Genomic DNA, 21,169 nt, shown 5'->3' on the forward strand with positions numbered 1-21,169 from the left:
GCGGCTCACCCAGATACAAGCGTAGGCTGTTCCTCAGTGGGAGACAGACCAGTGGGTTCAGCAGGAGAGTTTCCAAATCAGAGGCTCTGCTTGGCATAAACATTCACACTGAATCTGCTCTGGGAGATAAGCTGGTGTCACTCCTATTTAGAATAGTGGTGCCTCTCTCTCCATAGTAGGGGAGACCTGGAGACAGGTTTACCTTACCACGAAAGTTTGCCCTTAGCTTCCCACCCCTCTCTCCCCTTCTTGAAACTCCTTTCTTTCCTCGCTTTTCAGGCCATCTGAGCTAGAACTGCCACCTTACCACCATCATGACAAATGGTGATCCATTTAGTGACCACTTGGGGCTTTTGGATGAGTCAGATTTGAGGACTCATTTGGTAGCTCCTAGCAAAGCAGCTGCCTATTTGTTTGCAGAGTATTTTTTTTCTCCCAGCAATTGTAAACAATCCCTTCCCTACTTCACATGAGAAGTCTGCCAATTTCTTCAAAGCTGTTGGCCTTCTGAGACCCGGGTTTGCAGGCTCAAATATCCCTCCTGTTTTCAGTCCTGGTGATGTTGCCCTGTGATGTCAGGTTTGGGCTGCCAGCCTACCTACTCAGGTGAAGCTGAATGCCTCTCCTGTTAGGAGAAAACAAAAGGCAGGCCCTTTTGAAAAAGAGGGAGGGGGGTGGATGTGCAACGGAGGCCTGCAAAAGAGGCCTCAGGCACTTAGTCTGATTCCACCTCCCATTCTGTGAGCTGCCTGGACAAGAGTAGTGGGGGGGGCGGCGCGGGGAGGCAGCTGGGGTGAGGGTGCCTTTGGTGTGTTGCAACCTGGGGACCATGGGGATTTTTGCGTGTGGACCACAGCTTCTCTGCCCAGAGCACCTTCTCTGGACCCTGCTGGCCATTCTGTCTGTGTCCCCGGCCCTGTCTTCTTCCAGCAGCAGAATGTTCCAAAACCCCATCACAGCTAAGTGCCCTGAACTGAGATCAAGGGAGGATTTCAGATAAACTTCAAGGAGGGCGCCTTGTGAAAAAGTTGAAACTACCTAAGAGGAATGGCAAGTGTTACATTTGGGCAGATGAAGAAAATTCAAGGAAAGAGTTCAGCAGGAATTAGGGCGATCCAAGGCTTCAAGGAACTGGTGATTGAGCCACCTCGGAAGCAATCCTGCTCACCAATAACCCCCAGCCCTGCCCCGCCCCACACCCCAGATGAGTAATCTCAGCTCCCTGAGCCTGGGCCACTCTTCTGCAAGCCTGCAGTGGTGCCTCTGAAAACTCCAAAAGTACAGCTAAGGCTGAACCAGGAAGCAGGAAGTTTACCCTGGTGCCCTGGGTGCACAAATAAAAACAAGCAAATAAAATAGTGAATAAACAAATAAAATAATAGTTAAGATTTTTACGAGCGTTTACCGTGTACAAGGCAGTGTTCTCAGGGCTTCATACACTAGGCTGTTTGTTTTGCCTCAACAATGGGGTTCTCGCCCTGTGAGTCTGACAGTTTGGGTATGTATTGGAGCAAATTAGCCTAGAACTCTCATTGGCCTTCATCTACAACTAAGCCTTAGGAGTAGGCCACAGCTTTCTCCAAATGGTCAATTACAAATGAGAAATAGGACTTCTTTTTTTTCTTCTTCTTCCCTCCCTTTGTCTCTGCTGCCAAATGCACTTATTTTGAAATCTTTCATTTTTTCTAAAGTTGTCTTTAAGTATCTTGGTATGTGTGTGATGACAGTACAGGGCTGGAAGAGGTCTTTTTTTTCTTATTCTAGGCCTGTGCCTATAAAAATCAAGATTAGTTAGAACTGACTATAAAATAGCAAGTTACTGGTTACTATTGCATTTAATGAAGAAGACAGCCTCTTTAAATGGTTTTGCTTATTAAAAAAAAAAAAAGTCATGGTTCCTAAATGATGATGGCTTTTCTTGTTCAAAATTTCAGTTGTAATTTTCCATTGGCTTTGCATTTTCTTGAAATGGACATAATTGAACTCTCAAAATAGCCTCTAACTGAATATATTATTGCTTAAAAGAAAACATATAAGCAGGCAACACAAATAAACCCCGTAGTTCTTCCTTCAAGGCCCTACCTCTGAGGTCCAAAACCTAAGTGAAAAAGTGCAGGGTTTCTCTTTGGTTAAAGCTTTTCTACATTCTCCAATGGGAGAGCGCCATCAATTATGTCCAATTCTTCTTAAACTAGCTTTGGAAATGAGTCACTCGGGCTTAAAGCAGGTTATTGTTATTTCTGAGGAAAGCAAGTGCTCAAATTCCTTTGAGGAATGTTTTCAATTAGAAAAGAATAAGATGAAAGATAAATATTTAACATTGCTAAGGAATGGTCACCATCTATGGCCCAGGCTCCAAAAATGCTCCACTAACCCTTAAATGTGTGATTGAGAATAAGACAGCTTCATTTTGTGGTGCTCTCTGTGTGGAATCCAGGCTGTAGGTGTCTGCTCATGGTGCCAGTGTGTGTTTCCTTTAAAAATAAGTCTTCGTGTGATATTTTTACACAAAATGGCCTCCACTTTGTTTTCTAAAGCTGTTCTCAGCTTTGGTACATCATGGACCAGTCAAGTGACTTTCCATTTTCCTCCCTTCTCCTCAGCGTTGACAGAAATTTCTTAAATTAGCTCTAAGGACTCCGAATTCCGCTCTCTGTTTCTTCTGCCCCTCTTACCCTGCTGAACTTGGCGCAGGGCAGCTGGCTGCTCAGTGGTTTTGTGCCCCTAGAGCTGTGCAAGCAAATACACACTCACGTGTGACACAAAGCCAGGCCCAAAACATTCACCCTGGGCTCAGTAAGACTTAGTGTTCCCTAAGACAGGGCATTTCTACAGTAAACCCGCTGAAACCTCAAAGTATCCTGTATCCCAGGATGAGAAGGAGAGGGCTAATGATATTAGGAAGTTCAATAAATGGTATTAAGCTTGGCCTTCTGAGGGAAGATTAACAAATGACTGATTATCCATCTAGCCTATCCCTCTGGGTCCAGAAACACTGAGTATATTGTTGGTGCTGTCACGTGTAAGCATGTTAGCAAGATACTTATTGTACTTATTGAAGTACTGGAGAGATCATTGTATTGATAGTAATAGGATACCGGAGATTGTTTTTCAACCCCTCTTTTCTCTTTTACATAATACTCATAACATGTAGAAGTGCAGGTGTGCCTCATCTTATCCAACAGATATTGGTCCAAACGATATAAATCAAATCACAATTTAATTCAGAAAGTTAAAGGGCTCTAATATATGGTTGATGTAAGTAAAAAAAAAAAAAAAAACCAGTTGATGTTTTACTGGTTGACATTATAAATCTTGCCTGAAAAAAATAAAAATCCTGCCTGGCATACGCATACCCCATGGGAATTGGGAAGTAGGGGTAAGGGGATCTTTTCATTGTATCTTCTCAATATTTCTCCTGCATTTCTTCTGCGGAAACTTTTTGGAGATTTACCTCTCAAGTCCCATTACATAATAGAACTCCATCAGCCCCCCAGAGACAGCTAAGCTTACTGAAGGAAATATGCCCCAACCCAAGGTGAAACTGTACATTGTTTAGTGACCTGTGAATTGACCAGTTGTCTTTTCAGCCCTAACAGATGTGTGAATTGTAAATTCAGCTTGTTTCATTTAGGACTCAAGGTCTTCACCTCACAACATGATGTCTAGTGTTAGTCAAGGAATGATATGAAACCTAAACAACTAATCCTATACGCTGAACACCTCCTAGAAATACAGTCTATAAGTCAGACTTCTGTAAATGTTTTAAAGACAGGAGGGGAGCATGCTAGTTAAAAGCAGCTTGGGATGGGGAGGGAGATGGGAGGAAGGTTCAAGAGGGAGGGGACACATGTATACCTATGGCTGATTCATGTTGATTTTTGACAGAAAACAACAAAATTCTGTAAAGCAATTATCCTTCAATTAAAAAATAAGTTAATTAAAAATAAATAAATAGGTCAAAGATATGGTATGTGAATCATATCTCCATAAAGCTATTTTTTTTTAAAGCAGCTTGAGGTGGATGATTTTTGCAAAATGAAAATATTGTATATTATAGTGATAGCAGTAGCCCTTCCTCTTCCTCCCTCCCCACCCATTCATAATTTTTGCTTAAAATAATGTTGCTGTACCCTGGGTGGCTCTTAAAGAGTGCAGAACTATGTATCTAATACAATGGCAAACACCGTTGGGCATTCAAAATGAGTAGAAGTCCCCATCCCTGTCTTCCATAGAGATGTGACACTATTTTCTTCCTAAAAGAGGCAAGTTTGGGCCTGTGCAGACTTCTTTTGAGTGATTATTTTATTGCTTTGTTTGAGGAGCACATATGATTGAGTTTTATAACTGCAGTGAGTTATTTATAGAAACAGCTCATGTTAAAGTATAACTGTTACAGCTCATCCCCTCTGGTCTTGTTATTCCTAGTTACTGCAGCAAGGAAGTATACAATAAGGAGAATCTTTTCAACAGCCTGAACTATGACGTTGCAGCCAAGAAGAGAAAGAAGGACATGCTGAATAGCAAAACCAAAACTCAGTGTAAGCTGTTTGTTTTGAACTTAAGAAAGAAAGCTGTCTGTAGATCGTTTTGATTGGTTCTTGGGGCGGGAGCGGGGGCGGTCGGGGGCGGGAATCACACCTCACGTGTTTGGCATTGGCTTTCACATTGACTGTGTCATTGACAGAGGTTACAGGGATCTCTGCACTCAAAAACGTGGTTGTGCGTTTTAGGAGTGAGATTAATGTATTCTTTATAGTTGTGTTTATAAGTCAGTTGCTAGTTGGGGTGTTTTTTCCCAGCTTGTCACTTATATTGACAGTTTAGTTATTATTCAGTAATATGGTCAGCCCAGCAGTGTGTGCTTTCATTTGGAACTGGGTTTTGAGGCTTTGAATGTACATCGCCCCCCCCCCCCTCTTTACTTGTATAAATACTAGTAACAGTTCTAGATGCTGGATATATGAACAGAGAGTCTAAATTTCTGTTAATAAGCAGGAATTACAGATCTTTAGTTGATTCCATCTGTACTGCATGGCTTTCTCATGTTATCTGTTTTATTTCTACTCTTGAAGGCGTTGTTTAACTTGTAGGCTTGGCATTTAACACCAACTTGTACTTGGGTATTAGATTTTTTTTCTTTAATTTGGAGCTTTGGTATACTCAATCTGAGTATCAAAGACTTGAAATGCCTTCAACAAAGTAAATTATAACTCTGGTATTTATACACTGCAGAAATTAGGCATTTGCATCCCCTTAGACTGTCAGTAGAGTCTTTGTATTTTCTGTCAAAACTTGTTAACACTTTGGAATAAATGAAAAATAAATGCAAAATCTTGGGCATGTTGTAAATTTTAAAGCTATTGGGTTTTTTTGTTTGTCTTTTTAGATTTCCACCAAGAAAAATGGATCTATGTTCACAAAGGAAGTACTAAAGAGGTGAGCACTCATCTGTTAAGGAGAATGCTTAGTTTTATACCTGCCCTGGGAGAATATAGGACTGTCTCCTTGGGTGTGGGTGGTGGTAGCTTGCAGCCCACTGCCTAGCCAACCATCAGAGTTTGGGGCTACAGAGATAGAGGCAAAAGTCACTAGGTGGACTCCCCAGTTGTTCAGTGAGATGATGACTGTAAAAGTGCTTTATGGAGATGAATATTCCCATCTCAAATGTACTGTTATAAAGTTCCAGCCTTTCCCTCAGGACAGTGCCTCCCTTTTGTTCTAACATCAGTTTTAGACTTCAACTCAGTTCATTTTAGCCCTGGAGGTTTACTTACTAAACACAGCAGAAGTGTTTGTGCCTGCCTGGTGCAACACTGCGCAAACAAGATGCAGAAGAGAACACGATGTGGTAAGATCTAAATTTGCATGGTAGATTGATAGAACTTCTGTCACTGTCAGGGCCCTTGGAGAACTAGTTCCCTCTGTGATTTGAGGCCCTGAGAGGGAGACAGTGATATACCCGAGACCACCCAGGTACTAGGAGTAGAGCTGGGGCTGTGAGTCAGGGTTTTCCACCCTCAGTGCCTTGCGCATTCACAGGGGAAAGACCAAAACTTCCTGGCTCCTTCGTGAAGCCTTAAAAACACTTCTGATGATCACAGTGAGAAAAGCCCTAGAGACGTGAGGCAGGGTGGCAGACAGAGCTAACACAGGCAGGGTTAATTCTCCCCCCAGAAGTATGTTCCCGTGATCAACATATATCACATATCCATCTCCCAACCATTCCTCAACAAGCAAGTGCATGCGGAGGACAAGGGCCCACGAGGTACACATCATGACTTCAGTCACTGACTAAAGCAACTGTCTGCTGAACCACCCATCTTTGTGGCTCACGGGGGTGAGGGGTAGGGGGGTGGAGGTTCCCAGCAAGAGCTGATCATGGTGCAGGAAAGGAGCAGGTTACCTGAGACAGCCACCCAGCTGGTCGGCAGAGTCCCGGCAGATCATTCTAGAACTTGACCTCTGCACCCCCTGTTTTCATATTCAGCGCCATGGATACTGCACTCTGGGGGAAGCTTTCAACAGGCTGGACTTTTCAACTGCCATTCTGGATTCCAGAAGATTTAACTATGTTGTACGGGTAAGTCTCTGTAGATTACCCAGACTCTCAAGTTGAAGTGTCTCTTTAGCTTGTCTTGAAGTAGCCCCCACCCCCACCCCTGCATGATAAGAATAAAAGTAACTTTTTAGGACCCTGGGCATCTTGAGGAAAGCAGAAAATGGACTCCTCAACTTCCCCTTCCCCGGATGGACTTCCGTTCCATATGGATCCTGTTAAGACGTGCCTGTGATTGGCAGCCCCAGACAGGGACCGCCATAATCCCTCATGTGAGCCACAGGGCGGGCAGCATGGGCTCTGGCAGCAACATTAGCCAGAGAGAATTTAGCAGAAAACAAGTTGTAAAGCACCTTGGCTTGTTTTAAAAATTTTATGCCCCTCTGGTCATTCTCACTGGCCTTCCTCCTTGCCCAATTGTAGCTGACTCTGTGTGAACTTTTAAGACATTTCTGGTGTAAGCCTCAAAGCTGGGTGTTCAGGCACGTTGGAACCTTGTTTCCCTGACTCCCTTCCACCACCCCTCCACCGCCACGTGATGACAATATTCAGTCCCAGGTTCACTGCAAGCCTGAAACTACCCACTTGGGTCAGTTGCTTCCTATTTTAAACCCTGCGTTGGGGTGAAAAAAAAAAATTAATGAGCTTTAGCAAAATAGTGATGATGAAGGTAGTAAAACAAGCTAAGCCTAACCATGACCTTCAAGTTACTGATTCTTTTTAATTGCTTGGTGGCTGTTTTTCCCCCTAAGCTCCCTTGTGTGGTGTTGTCAGCGGTTCCATCCGGGAGGTAGCAGCTGTTTGGGTTTTAGGATCAGAATTAGGAGGCAGTTTACCCCTATGGGTGTTGGTCGGTCGGGTTTTTATTTTCTTTTTCCTGGGTTGTTGTGCTTCTCGGTGCCGTGTCGGTGAGTCAGATGATTGCAAAGGCTCAGCCAGAGCGATGACATTCAAGCCCCCTTGAGGCCTGGATCGTTCACCTGTCATCTGGGCAGATATAGGCCTGGCTGTCCCAACTGACCTGATTTTAAAACACACACACACACACAAACCCAGGCCTCTTGTAGGTTAGAAGCTCTGAGCTGGGCCCATGATCAGATCTGTCTGCTCTTCAGATGAACCCTTATTCCAGACCAAAAGGGATAACAATCAGAGACCTTTCTGATGAAATGTTCATGTCACTCAGTGTGACTCTGCTGACTCTGGGAGGTCATTTTGGCCCACAACTCAGTGCAGGCTGGTTGGAGTCAGGCCCAGGAAGACCTGGAACTTGTCACTAACAAAGTGAATAGTTTCCAATCTCCCAGATCTGATGTCTTGATCCCAAACTGATCAGCATATGGTTAATTTTTAGATGGTTCTCCTTTCTACCTGTTCTCCTTTCCCCAAGAAATAAGATAAAGCAAAGGAACAAAGGAGTTGAATTGTGGAGATCTAGTTCAAACAATTGTGTGCACTGATACCTCTTAGCCTTCCATTAACCATGTAAAGTGTAGGTACTTTTATTCTCTGTTTACATAAAGAGAGAGGTACAGAGAAGTAAAATGACCTGTCCAAGGTGACAAAGCTACATAAGCGAAGATACCCAAATCTGAAACCGGCAGTTAAAGTCCACACTCTTTAGCTGCGACAAGGAGGAGCTCCATACAAGCAAAGGACTGAAAGTAAAGTGGCCTGCGGTCAGATCTCAGCTCCACGTCTTTCCGTTGTTTCACCCTCACGCTCCCAAGTGTCAGAAGGACTTAGAATAACCTAACTTCACAGAGTAGCTGTGAAACTCAGTAACATACATGGAAATTTTCTGCAGACCGGAATATGTTAGTCAAAGTCAGCTACTAATATTTGTTATTACCTACCTGTCAAAATTACTGTTTATAAGAGTCAACTCTAATTGATCACACAAGGCAATTTTATTTCTGGGAATTCAATTAATATTTTTGACTTTTATGACAAGATTTTATAATTGGTAAGCTTTTCCAGACTTAATTTTTAGACTAGTTGACTATTAAATCTTCTTGTGTGTTTAAAACATTATTGTTTATTCTCCCTGAAAGACCTTTTCAATTTGGTTGATAAAAAAAAATGATTTTCTACTTAAAAAAAAATACCTGGAGAATCATGCCCTTTGCTCTCGATTAAAACTCAGCATGAAGAACTTGTGTCTAACAGTATGAGCACAATCTCCTAATCTTGAAGTTAAAGAAACTGTTGAATGCTTTCTGTTATTAGGTTCAGAAAGAGGGGGAAAATATCTATTTTGGAAAGAATAATCTTTTTTTCCTCTTCACTGTTAGAGTCCTCTGTAATTTGAGAAATGTTATTTTTATAAAGAGCTTAAACATTTTAATGATAGGCACCACATTTTGAGGGTTTTCTTCTAAGGAACTTAAGACACTTAAGTTGTTCTCAAATAGTCTTCTTATCCTTAAAGCAACTTTGCAAAGTAGCTTGCCAGTGTTTTATCCTCATCCTACTGCTTTGGCCTAATGGTTTCTTAATACTACAATGATTCCTCAGTACCAGAAGAATCAACTTTGACGCCTTCAAATTTGTTTAACCTCTTTAAAGACAAAGTACATTTTTAAAAATGAATCGTATTCATACTGGCTATCAATCTCCATAAAAGAGACAGGCAGAGGGAATGAAAAAGATGGCCAACAATCCTATCTCAGTGTTATGATTTTTATCAGATAGCATGAAAATTTTGTGGAACTTTTAGAATCAGAAATTTGATGATAAATTGGAGAGGTTTTTATATAACGTTTGTACCTTTGCTTAATTGGCTTTAGGCTACACTCATTGCCTCTACCCACTTCTCTCCATACCACCAATGGCTTAAACACAGTTTTAACTGTGGTTTTTAAAGATGGTTTAAAATCTCTAAAAGCAGAAACTTACCCACTTATGAAAGGTCACTTTTTCAAAAATGGGTTTACACCATGCCTCAAGACCAACACATTTTGGAAATTCCCCTAGGGAGCTGATGAAGATTCCAGGAGATGGGCCAGTGGTGGGGTTAGAACTGTAACCAGGAAAACACAAGTGCTGACTAACCCATCCAGGGCACAGAGAGGCCAGCAAAGTAGGTCTCCAGAAGACACACAGTTGCACATTAGAAGCACCTGTGAAACATTTTTCCCTAGGAAGCCCACCTCTAGTGCATTCGAGTTCATCAGCTGAAGCTGGTACCTTGGCATTGCTACTTAAGTTTATCCACCAGTTGATGCTAGCGTGTTTTCAAGTTTGCCAACCAGCCCAGAAACCGCTTGGGAACCCAACTTATATTTTGCATAATAAATTTTTAAACAAGACACACTGAGGCATGAGTGCAAGAGAGGGCTTTAACACTTTAATGCCAGAATGATCTTTGGTCCTCCCAGCTCTCTCTATGGCATGAGAATGTGGCCAAGTACTTGGTAACTCTAGATGCTGCCTTTAGACCAGGAAGAACCTTGAATAGCAATTTCCTGACCTTAATAAAGGGGATTCCCAGGTGGCAGTGGTGCTAGTGGTAAGAACCCAGCTGACAATGCAGGAGACATAAGAAATGCAGGTTCAGTCCCTGGCTCGGAAAGATCCCCTGGAGGAGGGCATGGCAACCCACTCCAGTATTCTTGCCTGGAGGATCCCATGGACAGAGGAGCCTGGCGGGCTACAGTCCATAGAGACGCACAGAGTCGGACACAACTGAAGCAACTTAGCATGCACGCACACATGACCTTAATGAATTGCCCCTTGTGTGCAACAGTTGGGGAAGGACAAACAAAAAGTTTGCAACCGCACTCTCTCCGCTCCTCTGCCATAGAGAACATCCACAACCTAAACCGATGCACATTTTTATTTTTTTCTGCATTACAGCCCTAAGTCCATTTGAATGTTTCCAGCAAGTTACTGACTTCTTACCACCCCCTAAAAATCTTTTTCCAAAAACATGTTTTAGTTTAAGTTGACCGGCGGTTTGGCAAACGGAAGGCTGAAATATGGCACGATAATGACTCAAATTTAAACCCAATGCCTTCAATTAAAGGGCGTGCTGTTGCCAAGCCCCTGATGGGTCATGATGTGTGCGGGCAGCTGGGCCCTGCACTGGGTCCCTCTGCCCAAGTGACCTTGGATTAATCTGGTGGTGCACAGCCTTCCTTTGCTTAAAGTTCGAGTCTTGCCCCCTGGGTCTTAAAACTGGTGGTGTCTTCTTCCTTCGAGACTGAGAAACCGAGATGGAGGGAAGGAGGCCAGCCCTCCCAATGGCAATAAAATCAAAGGAGCAGAGCCCTAAGCCCATTTGAAAATGAGGGCAGAAGTGGTTAGGAACTGGGAGAATCCACCCGTAGGGTATTAGCACTGAGGGTCCCGAGCTAAGCTTAAGGTGACTGCTGATGAGGGTGCTGGCGATTTTACCAAGCAGTGCTGCATCTCAGGATTCCTAGCTTTCTCAGTCATCCTAAGCATTTAGGCAAGGAGATCGTGCAATTTCTAGGTGCCCTAAGAAGTGGGGGACACTCACAGGCCTTGAGGGTATGACCACGGAATTGGATGAGTACATGCAGAAGTAGGGGGCTACCTGAAGAAGTGGGGGTGCCCACACAATGACAAAAGTAACAGAATACTTGCAGAAGTAGGGGGTACCCACCGAAGTGGGGGCGCCCCCAAAAATGGAGGAAGGCTGGAAGACCAGAATAGTGGTGTTTTTGACCACGGACAACTGACAGTGCACGTATTCTCAATTTATATATATTCATAAATTCACTTGTAAATCATACACAGACGCATACATGCGTGCTCAGTTGCTTCAGTCATATCCAATTCTCTGCTCCCCTGTGGACTATAGCCCACCAAGCTCCTCTGTTCATGGGATTCTCCTGGCAAGAATACTGGAGTGGATTGCCATGCCTTCCTCCTGGGGATTTTCCCAACCCAGGGAGTGAACCCACGTCTCCTGCATCTCCTGCATTGCAGGTGGATTCTTTATCCGCTGAGCCACATGGGAAGCCCCATATACCTCTAAAAGGTGCTAATAATGGTACCTACTATCCTATTGCTACAAAATTAAACTGAATTTAATCCCTTGAAATGCCTTTGAACAGTGCCCAGTACATCCATTGCTGCTATAACTATTGTCATCTTTAGGGTGGTAATTAGGCATTAGAAAATATATGAAAATAGAAATTCAAGATGAAATAAAATATAGAGATTGACTTTTTTATGATTTTCCTACCTGATTTTCTTTTGCATCCCACTTTGGAGATGGAGAAACACTGGAGGTGGATTCTTGGAAGAGGTTGAACCTGAGAGTCTCCTTCCTTGAAGGAAGGCCAGGATTTGGCCAGGTGGAGAGACAGTAGAAGGCTTTGCAGAGACAAATGGCATGAGCCCCAAACTGGAGATGGGAAAAAGAGAAAAGGAGAGTCAAGGGCAGTGTGACAATGAGCCTGGTTCAATGCTAGGGTGGGGGTAAAGAGGCTGCATAGACAGGGAGCCTGATTTCAGCAGACTCGTTGTGGCAAACAGAGGTGCTCAGGTCAATACAGGGAACAGGGCATCACTCTAAGTTCAGAATTTTCTGGGATGGATAGAAGACAGAGAGGCAAGTTGCTCTCGGCTGAGAATACAATTGATTTGTATAAACTTGGCCCTCAGTTAGAGAGATGTTTCACTTGCAAATAATATTTACCCAGTCTTGACATGCCTGGAGATTATTAATGTAGCCAAAATGCTCCCTCTTCCAACCTGTCAGTGTTCAGGCTCAAAGTCAGGACAAAACTTTCCAGGTTCTAATCTAGGTTGTCCATTGAATAAATAAGGGTCTTGCAAGTACACAGAGGTACTGCCTGATATAACCAAAGGTTTATTGCAGAAGACATAATTTTCCTATGGGCACCCAGCTTGGGTACTGAGCATGGGAGAAAGGGCAGGGGCTTCTCCAAGCTTCTTAAAGTTTTTTCCTACCTTTGAGAATCCTTTGGCATGTTTTCTAACCGGACATGAATGTCCTTTAAACCTCAGAGCCTACTGTCATAGGGAAAAGAGAAATTTAGGGATGAATTACATTTTTAACAATATTCTATGCAAGACAGAGTATGTTTGGGTATGCATGCTGCATAGCTAACCTCGAACCAACAAGGCAAGTAGCTGCTCTTTCTGTTTGTGCTTCTGAAGCCCCAGTTGCCTGGTATTCCTTTAAATCTCAGCTGCTTGCCTTCCTGGTAAGTGTTAATGATGTGTTTGCATTAAAAGTGATGTATCAGTCTGGGAAAAGACCCCATATGAATACCAGCCTGACAGTCCATACCATCTACTGTTGATCATGTCATTTGACCCCCCCTGAGCCCCTTTTCTAAAGCAGGAGGGAATATGCATAAACTGTCATCCAGGGCCCCTCTAGCTATACTACTCCTTGAGTCTAAAGACAGATGTGTTAAATATATATATACAGTTGAGTGCCTGCCATGTGCCCGGTGGGGTTAGTTGTTGTTGTTCAGTCACTAAGTCGTGTCCAACTTCCTGTGACCCGATGAACTATAGCACCCCAGGCTTCCCTGTCCTTCACTATCTCCATGCATTTGCTCAAACTCATGTCCATTGAGTCAGTGATGCCATCCAACCGTCTCATCCTCTGTTGCCCTCTTCTCCTTTTGCCCTCAATCCTTCCTAGCATTAAGGTCTTTTCCAATGAGTCAACTCTTCATATCAGGTGGCAAAGTTTTGGAACTTCAGTATCAGTCCTTCCAATGAATATTCAGGGTTGATTTTCTTTAGGATTGACTGGTTTGATCTCCTTGCCATCCAAGGGATGCTCAGGAGTCTTCTCCAGCAGGTTGGGGTGGGGTAGAGTGGTAAACAAAACAACCCTTTCTGTCTTGAGGTTTCTATTCCAATTAGACAGTCAGCAAGCAAGTAAACAAGATCATTTCAGACATGTACAAATGAAATGATGAAGAACAATGAAACCATAGTAAGATCTAGGAGAGTCCAGAAAGGGCTCTCTGAGCTCTCAGCAGGCAACATTGAAGCCGAAACCTGAATGGAGCTTCCCATGAAGATGTGCCCGGGACAAAGCCTGAGAGGTGGGAATAAGCTAGAAGGTGGTTCGGGGAACCAGAGGCGGGCTGTGGAGCCAGAGCGGAGTCAGCTGGGGAAGGACTGGGTGCAATGAGGCTGGACAGGGAGTGAAGACCAGGTCAGGGAGGACCTAGCTAGTCATGGTCAGGAGGCTAATTTTTTTTCTAAGGGCCAAGGGAAGGCATTTGAGGGTTTCGAGCAGAGAAGTGACTCAAGCAAATTTATTTTTAAAAGTCTGAATGCTAAAAAAAAAAAGTCTGAATGCTGTGATGAACCAAACGGAAGAGACGATAGAAACCTACTTTTTCTGCGGGCAAAGTGAGATATGAGGGCAGTCTCTTTTCTGCCCATTCATCTTCCACACACCCCTTCAAGCTGTGGTTGGCATCCGTTCCGAGATTGGCTGTAGGATGTTGCTTGCAACTAGATTTTTCTTCTCAGTGTGTCTAAGAGTAGCATGAGTCAAAGCCGAAGGGCAGGATGTGGTTTCGGCACGCGGTGACCACCAGCCCTTCCTCCGGGAGCCCAGAACCGGTCCTGTTACTGCACAGCTAGTCACTGAGGATCTTACTGGATCCCCAGGCAGTCCCACAGTAATGATAGCCTGGAATTAGAACCCTCTTCTCACCCCCACCACACCCCCGCCTCTCTTTAAACACAGCCACAAATTACTGGCACCTGGACTAAAATTTGCCCAGCAGAAAACAAACAGCCATTTGCAAATAGTCCGTTTTCCTCTTCTTTTTCTCTTGTGGCCAGAGGCAAAGAATCCAACTGGCTAAGTCATCTTGGTAAATAAATTGCTAGATACAGCTCTACACCCCTAGGCACACAGCTCCCTTGACACAAGTAAAATTAATCAATTCTGTCCTCCTTGCTACCAGTTTCATACAGTACTGGTTCTGGATCTGTAGAATTATACTGATGTGGAAAGACCTACGTGATTTACCTAAAGCTATTGGCTTCCCTGATAGCTCAGTTGGTAAAGAATCCACCTGCAATGCAGGAGACTCCGGTTTGATTCCTGGGTTGGGAAGATCCCCTGGAGAAGGGAAAGGCTACCCACTCCAGTATTCTTGCCTGGAGAATTCCATGGACTGTATAGTCCATGGGGTCACAAAGAGTCAGACACAACTGAGCAACTTTCTCACACACACACATTGCCTCATCACGACTGAGCAACTAACACACACACAAATGTGTTGTTTCAAGAAGGACGTGGCAACCCACTCCAGTATTCTTGCCTGGAGAATCACATGGATGGAGAAGCCTGGCGGGCTACTGTCCATGGGGTCATAAAGAGTCGGACATGACAGAGCAACTCACACACACACACACACAAACATTTTATTAACCCTTTCTGGATATTATTTCTTCCTTAATGTTACAAGCTGATTACCTATCACAGGGTAATATTGATATAAGGTTTTCAGACTCTGTTTCCTAGAACATAGCAATACATGATATTACTACTATTTTTAAAGTTTGGCCCTAGATGCAAATTTGATTAGCCTTGAGAAACTGAAGCCCTTAAACTATCAGAAAAACCTGTTCTCAGGACTTCACTGGCAATCCAGTGGTTAAGACTCAGCGCTTCCACTGCAAGAGGCACAGGTTCAGTCCCTGGTTGGGGAACTAAGATTCCCACATGCCACCTGGCATAGCCAAAAAGTTAAAATAAATAAATAAATAAATATGTTCTCTGTTAGACATATCTGGGCCCAAGTCCTGGCTCCTCCACTTGCTACAGCTGTATGTCTTTGGATGAGTTGCATAGTTTCTCCGGGCCACAGTCCTCTTTTGACTAGTGGAGAACCCACTTCATTGGGTTGCCGTTGAAGGTGAAATAAGATCACACATGTAAAGTAGTGAGCACAGTCACTGGCATTTGGCAACCACCTGTTAGTGTTTACAAAATGAGACTTCATGGTAGATGCACCTAGGTGAGTCATAGAATGTATCAACGTTAACTTTTATCATCAGACAAGAAGCTATTAAATGTATCAGAACTATAATAAAAATGACAGAAAGGAATATGAGAATTTGAAAGAATTTAAGCATTTGGTTGATAATATATAAAGTTGAAATACAACAATTCTAAAAGTCTTTAAACCAGCTGTACTTTACCCTACTAATTCACTACGCCTTCCCTGGCAATAATTTTACCTAGTAATATTCTCTGTGCTATGATAAGAAACAAATGATAGTAATTTATTGAGTATATTTTTGGTATCAGGCATTGTTCTAAGTGCTTTATGGATGCATTTAATCTTCACAACAATTCTAAAGCAGGTACTGTTACCGTGTACATTTTAAAGCTAGGGAAATGGAGGCCGGCAGTTTGGCTCTAGAGCCCTCACTCTTGAACTCTGTGATAAATATATATATCAAATTCTATACTCTATCAGAAATTGACAGACTGTAGCCCAAGAGCTGAATCTGCCCCCCATGTCTGTTTTTATAAATAAAGTTTTATTGGAACACAGACACACCTGTTCATATACATACTGTCCTGGGCTGCTTTTGTACTACCATTGCTGAGTTAAGTAGTTGCAATAGAGACTTTATGGCTCTCAAAGGCAAAAATACTTACTATCTAGCCCTTTACAGAAAAAGCTTTATGGAAATGATAACCCTTGATATCAACTTAAAACTTCACTAAAAGATTGGGATTTGGAAGGGAAAGAAATAATACCTTATTGTAATGATGCCCTGTATTTGGTTTCTATATACTGATCTCACGTAATTCTCATTACAGCCTGTGAAGTAGGTAGTCTTTTTTTTTAAGTTGTTTATTTACTTTTGGTTGCACTGGGTCTTCATTGCTGCATACAAGCTTTCTCTAGTTGCGGAAAGTGGGGCTGCTCTCTAGTTGCAGTCTGCAGGCTTCTCACTGCAGTAGCTTCCCTTGTTGCAGAGCACAGGCTCTAGGCTCCCGGGCTTCAGTAGTTGTGGCACATGGGTTTAGTTGCTCTGAGGCATGTGGGATCTTCCTGAACCAGGGATCGAACCCGTGTCCCCTACATTGGCAGGCAGATTCTTAACCGCTGGGCCACCAGGGAAGTCCCAGGTAGCCTTTTTTTTTTTTAATGTCCACTTCAGAAATGAAGAAACTGAGGTTCTGGAAAGTAAAATGACTTACATCACAGACTAGGCGGTAACCCCCCTGAGTCTAGGGATCGTGTGTCTTAATCCATGTCACCTACCACAACATTAGAACAGAATTGACACACAGAAACACTTGCTAAGTGATTGACAGCTGCAAAGGTCACCCAGCTAGAGCGTCCGGTCTCCTCCTGTTCCAGGGTTCTCTCGTGACCCCGAGGCTGCCTGGTGGTGAAAGGAAGGACTTTCTTTTGACATAGGAATAAACAGAGGGTGGTTGACATGTTATTCTTCTGCCAATTGACTGGTTTTTGCTACTCTGTCTTGCTGCTCTTCCTTAGTCAAAGATCATCTCAGTCAGGCTAAAGGGTTTTTCTTGTTTCCCCTCAAATGCACAGTCATAGCCTTGAGAATTTTTGTGTTCTTGGGATTGGTGCAATTTTAGACAAGATTGAAGCTGACGCCCTCGTGAGATGGCAGTCACATGGAATGGGGCTTTTGGATGGATTTCAGGCAGAGTTCTGCCTACCCCACCTCCTACCCCGTGATGAGTCATGGCTCACAGCCGACTGCCCTTCCCAGAGCCACCTCAAGACTGTTGTTTTCTTTCATCTTGCTTTGTGCTGGTCATGTGAGGCTCAGGGTATTAATAGGCTGTGGTCTTGGCCTTCTGGATCTTGTTGTTGGTCAGGGAGATAAACGAAAAGTTTGGCCAGTCCTTTGTGCCATTTTTCACCCCTCTCTCGACTGTCACGTGTTGGCTGGTGACAGAGCTGAGCTGGACATGCAGAGGACATCCAGTCTGGTCACCCCCCCGGGGACATGGCCTCTGCTGATGTGTTGACTTCTTTCCTCTCCTCATGGGCATTTGGTCAGTTCCTGACACCCAACCTTGGATCCCCAGTACTGATCTCAGCAAACCATCCTTTCTTCACCATCCTCCCCAGCCCAAAGACGGCATCTCTCCCAGCATGTGTGAGATATACCTAAGCCAGGCAGGGAAGGATTGGGGGTCTTGTGGTTGTTGTTGTTCAGTCACCAAGTCGTGTCTGACTCTTTATGACCTCGTGGACTACAGCACACCAGGCCTCCCTCACCACCTCGTGGAGTTCACCCAAGTTCATGTCCGTTGAGTCAGTGATGCCATCCAACCATCTCATCCTCTGCCGCCCTCCTCTCCTTTTGCCTTCAGTCTTTCCCATGATCAGGGTCTTTTCCAATGAGTTGGCTCTTAGCATCAGGTGGCCCGAGCATATTTTTAACTTCGAGCAAAATTATTTTCAGGAAATTAAAAGTCTGTGCGTGGTTCAACAGGCTCCTAAGGAGCTTCATGGGGACAAAACTTTTTAAACAAATGCCTTGGAAACAGAGGTTCTTTGAATTGCCTGGGGCTTTGATCCAAAAGTTTCAATTCTTCTCTACAGCCCAATTTTTTAAATGTCACTTTGCTAGTTCCCTCAGCCTGGATTCCAGTACCCAGTACAGTGTCATATTTGGTGATTACTGACCTGAAGTGAAGTTGGGCTGGGGCCTGGCCCAGGAGATGAAGCTTCTTTGGAAAGTTTCCTAGGAGCAGAGACTCAAGCTTTAACATAAAGGGGAATCTTGGTTCTCTACATCTAATTGACTGGCTGTGAGACTAGTCAGTTTTCCTTTGCCTGGTGGGGTTCCGGGTGCAGTTAATTACTTTCCGTTTATATCAACCTCTTTTGTTCAATAACTGTGAAAGCATGAAGTGTGTTAAGAAGATCCTGCTGATCCCTTTCACTCTTTGTGGTGTAGTTGGTGAAGTTTAGTCTCTTGGGCCTCATTTTGCTCATTTGTTAACTGGGTTGAACTGTATGATCACTAAGACCCCATTTCAGTCTAAATTTTCATTTTTTTCAATGACAACATTTTTGATTAAAAAAGAAAAATCTTGCCATATCTGTAAGAATTTTACTTTTGAGGGAAAAAGAATGATTATGCTAAGGGTGCACCAACTTAAATTATTATCTTTATTTCTTTTTGTTTAGTGATAACATGGGTGGGGGGAATGGACCATACTCCCACAATAAACCAACCAACCTCTATTTTCTACCTAATTTATGCCAAGTGCTCTGCTAATGGCTTTATGTGTGTTTCCTCATTTAACACTCACCAATCTTGAAGACTCTAGTATTACAAGTACAGATGAAGAAACTTGGGGCACTAAGAAATTCAGGAAGTTTCCCAGAGTCACAGAGCTAATAAGTAGTCAAAACAAGACTTGCACATAATTTTAAGAACTACAAGGATCCTAACCTCTAGGTAGAAAGATATGTATACACTATATATTCCTGAAGGTCTCTTTTCCTGTTATTAGCTTCTTTCTTTTTTTCACTCTACAAGTTTTTATTAGAATTTTACTATATCATATATTGTTTTTTTCATTTTATATTGGAGTATAGCCAATTAGGGGGCTTCTCCAGTAGCTCAGTGGTAAAGAATCTGCTTGCAATGCAAGAGCCACAGGAGATGTGTGTTTAATCCCTAGGTCAGGAAGATCCCCTGGAAAAGGGCATGACAACCCACTCCAGTATTCCTGCCTGGAGCATCCCGTCAACAGAGGAGCCTGGTGGGCTACAGTCCATAGAGTCACCAAAGAGTCAGACACGACTGAAGCAACTTGGCACACATGCACACACATAGCCAGTTAACAATATTGTGATAGTTTCAGGGGGACAGCAAAGGGATTCAGTCATGCATTGGCATCTTTCTACAGAGAGTTAAGCGTGATGAAAGATTCTAATTAATGGACATGTTTATTGAGCACTGCATAAGCAGGAGATATCTGGATAAGAATTGCCACTTCCTTGAAAAGTGCACATCACTGCTGAACTTGAGCTTTTTGGTGCCTTGAGAGCAGTCCCAGCCCGTGGGGAGAAGTTCAAGTCCAGGTAGAACTCCCTCTGGGAGTGATTATATAGAACTCCAACATCACGGGTCATGGGAGGTTTTGTTCCCCTTGGAAAACCTCAGCTTCACTTGTTGAAGTAGGACAAGTAGAATGAATTAGCCCTGACTGATGCCAAGCTCTTTATATTTAAAAGAAAAAAAGCAATTAAATATTCAACCTGATGCCGAGGTTTTAGATTACCCCCATTTGTCTTTCACTCAGAGCATCTGCTTTTTATTGCATTGTGGCCCTGTCTGCCATTTATCTCTCCCCGTCAATCCATATCTATGTGTCACGTGACTCAAAAGTGAAGATTAGAGGAGAAAAATATCTCTGTAGTCTAAGCCTGGCAACTTCTATTTTTATCCACAGCTGTTGGAACTGATAGCAAAGTCACAGCTCACATCCCTGAGTGGCATTGCCCAGAAGAACTTCATGAACATTTTGGAAAAAGTGGTACTGAAAGGTGAGCTCTTTCCCACTCTCTCACCCCCTTTTATAGGTCTGGGGCTGGGCAGATGGATTTTCCAATGCAGTGGACGTGTCACTGGATTTAAGGGAATGTGAGTGGATGGAAATGAATGACTCCAGATGCATTTCATGGGTGCCAGATTCCAGTTGAGAAAGGAGGGCCATTCGTGCGCATGACAAAGGATGGGACGATGACCATCCTGTCGTATTGGAATCATCCATTTGTCCTGCTCTCTGCCTCTCAGGCTTCTCAGTGGAGGCACACGTCCCAACCTTGGCTACCAAACCTCTAGATTCCACATTCCTAGAAAAGTGAGCAGGGTGCAAGGCAGGATAGATTCACAGACTCTCTGAGCTAGAAAAAACTGGACGTCTCTGGCTCAACTGACTCATTGTATACATGAGAGAAAGAGTGGTTTATCCACAATCACACAAAGAGGCAGCCAGACTGGATGGGAATCCAAGTTCCTGACCCCTAGACCCATGCTTCTACCACTGATCATCTGAAAGACACATCACTGCTGGGCAAGAGACACTGCTTTCAGATCAGGTGAGCCCATGGTGCTGGCGGGACCAGTGAAAAGAGAAACAGTCTTTGTGGAAAATGGAGAGAAGAGAACAAAGAGGGACCTAGATAATGGAAACTCTACCCCATACCCTCGAGTGCAGAAGCTTAGGCAAGTGTAGAATAAACACCAGTGAGAAAGAAGACCATATCCCCTGGGGGTGTACCCGGTAACACGAGCACAATAGAGCAGAAGAAAGGACCACTTGTAAAATTATGGCGTGTTCTAGTCTTATAAACTCTTCCTACTGTTTTTCTCCCCACACTCAAGTCCTTGAAGACCAGCAAAACATTAGACTAATAAGGGAGCTCCTGCAGACCCTCTACACATCCTTATGTACCCTGGTCCAAAGAGTCGGCAAGTCTGTGCTGGTGGGGAACATCAACATGTGGGTGTATCGGATGGAGACGATCCTGCACTGGCAGCAGCAGCTGAATAACATCCAAATCACCAGGGTAAGCAGGGACCCCCCAGCTTCCTCCCAGCAGGAAA

At 43.6% G+C, this 21,169-nt stretch overlaps 1 protein-coding gene across 1 annotated transcript in view; it reads left to right on the forward strand.

Annotated features, from left to right (window-relative positions):
• The window catches only part of FBXO32 (F-box protein 32), a gene marked incomplete at its 5' end in the record, with an annotated part of 54,868 nt that overhangs the window by 24,524 nt on the left and 9,175 nt on the right, over positions 1-21,169 (forward strand). Inside the window, 5 exon segments of the mRNA NM_001046155.1 lie at positions 4,429-4,541; positions 5,390-5,439; positions 6,491-6,583; positions 20,013-20,106; positions 20,948-21,132. Of these exon segments, the coding sequence (NP_001039620.1) occupies positions 4,429-4,541; positions 5,390-5,439; positions 6,491-6,583; positions 20,013-20,106; positions 20,948-21,132 (535 nt within the window).

Source organism: Bos taurus, chromosome 14 (genome assembly GCF_002263795.3).
Source record: "Bos taurus isolate L1 Dominette 01449 registration number 42190680 breed Hereford chromosome 14, ARS-UCD2.0, whole genome shotgun sequence".
In the NCBI taxonomy this organism is placed as follows: domain Eukaryota; kingdom Metazoa; phylum Chordata; class Mammalia; order Artiodactyla; family Bovidae; genus Bos; species Bos taurus.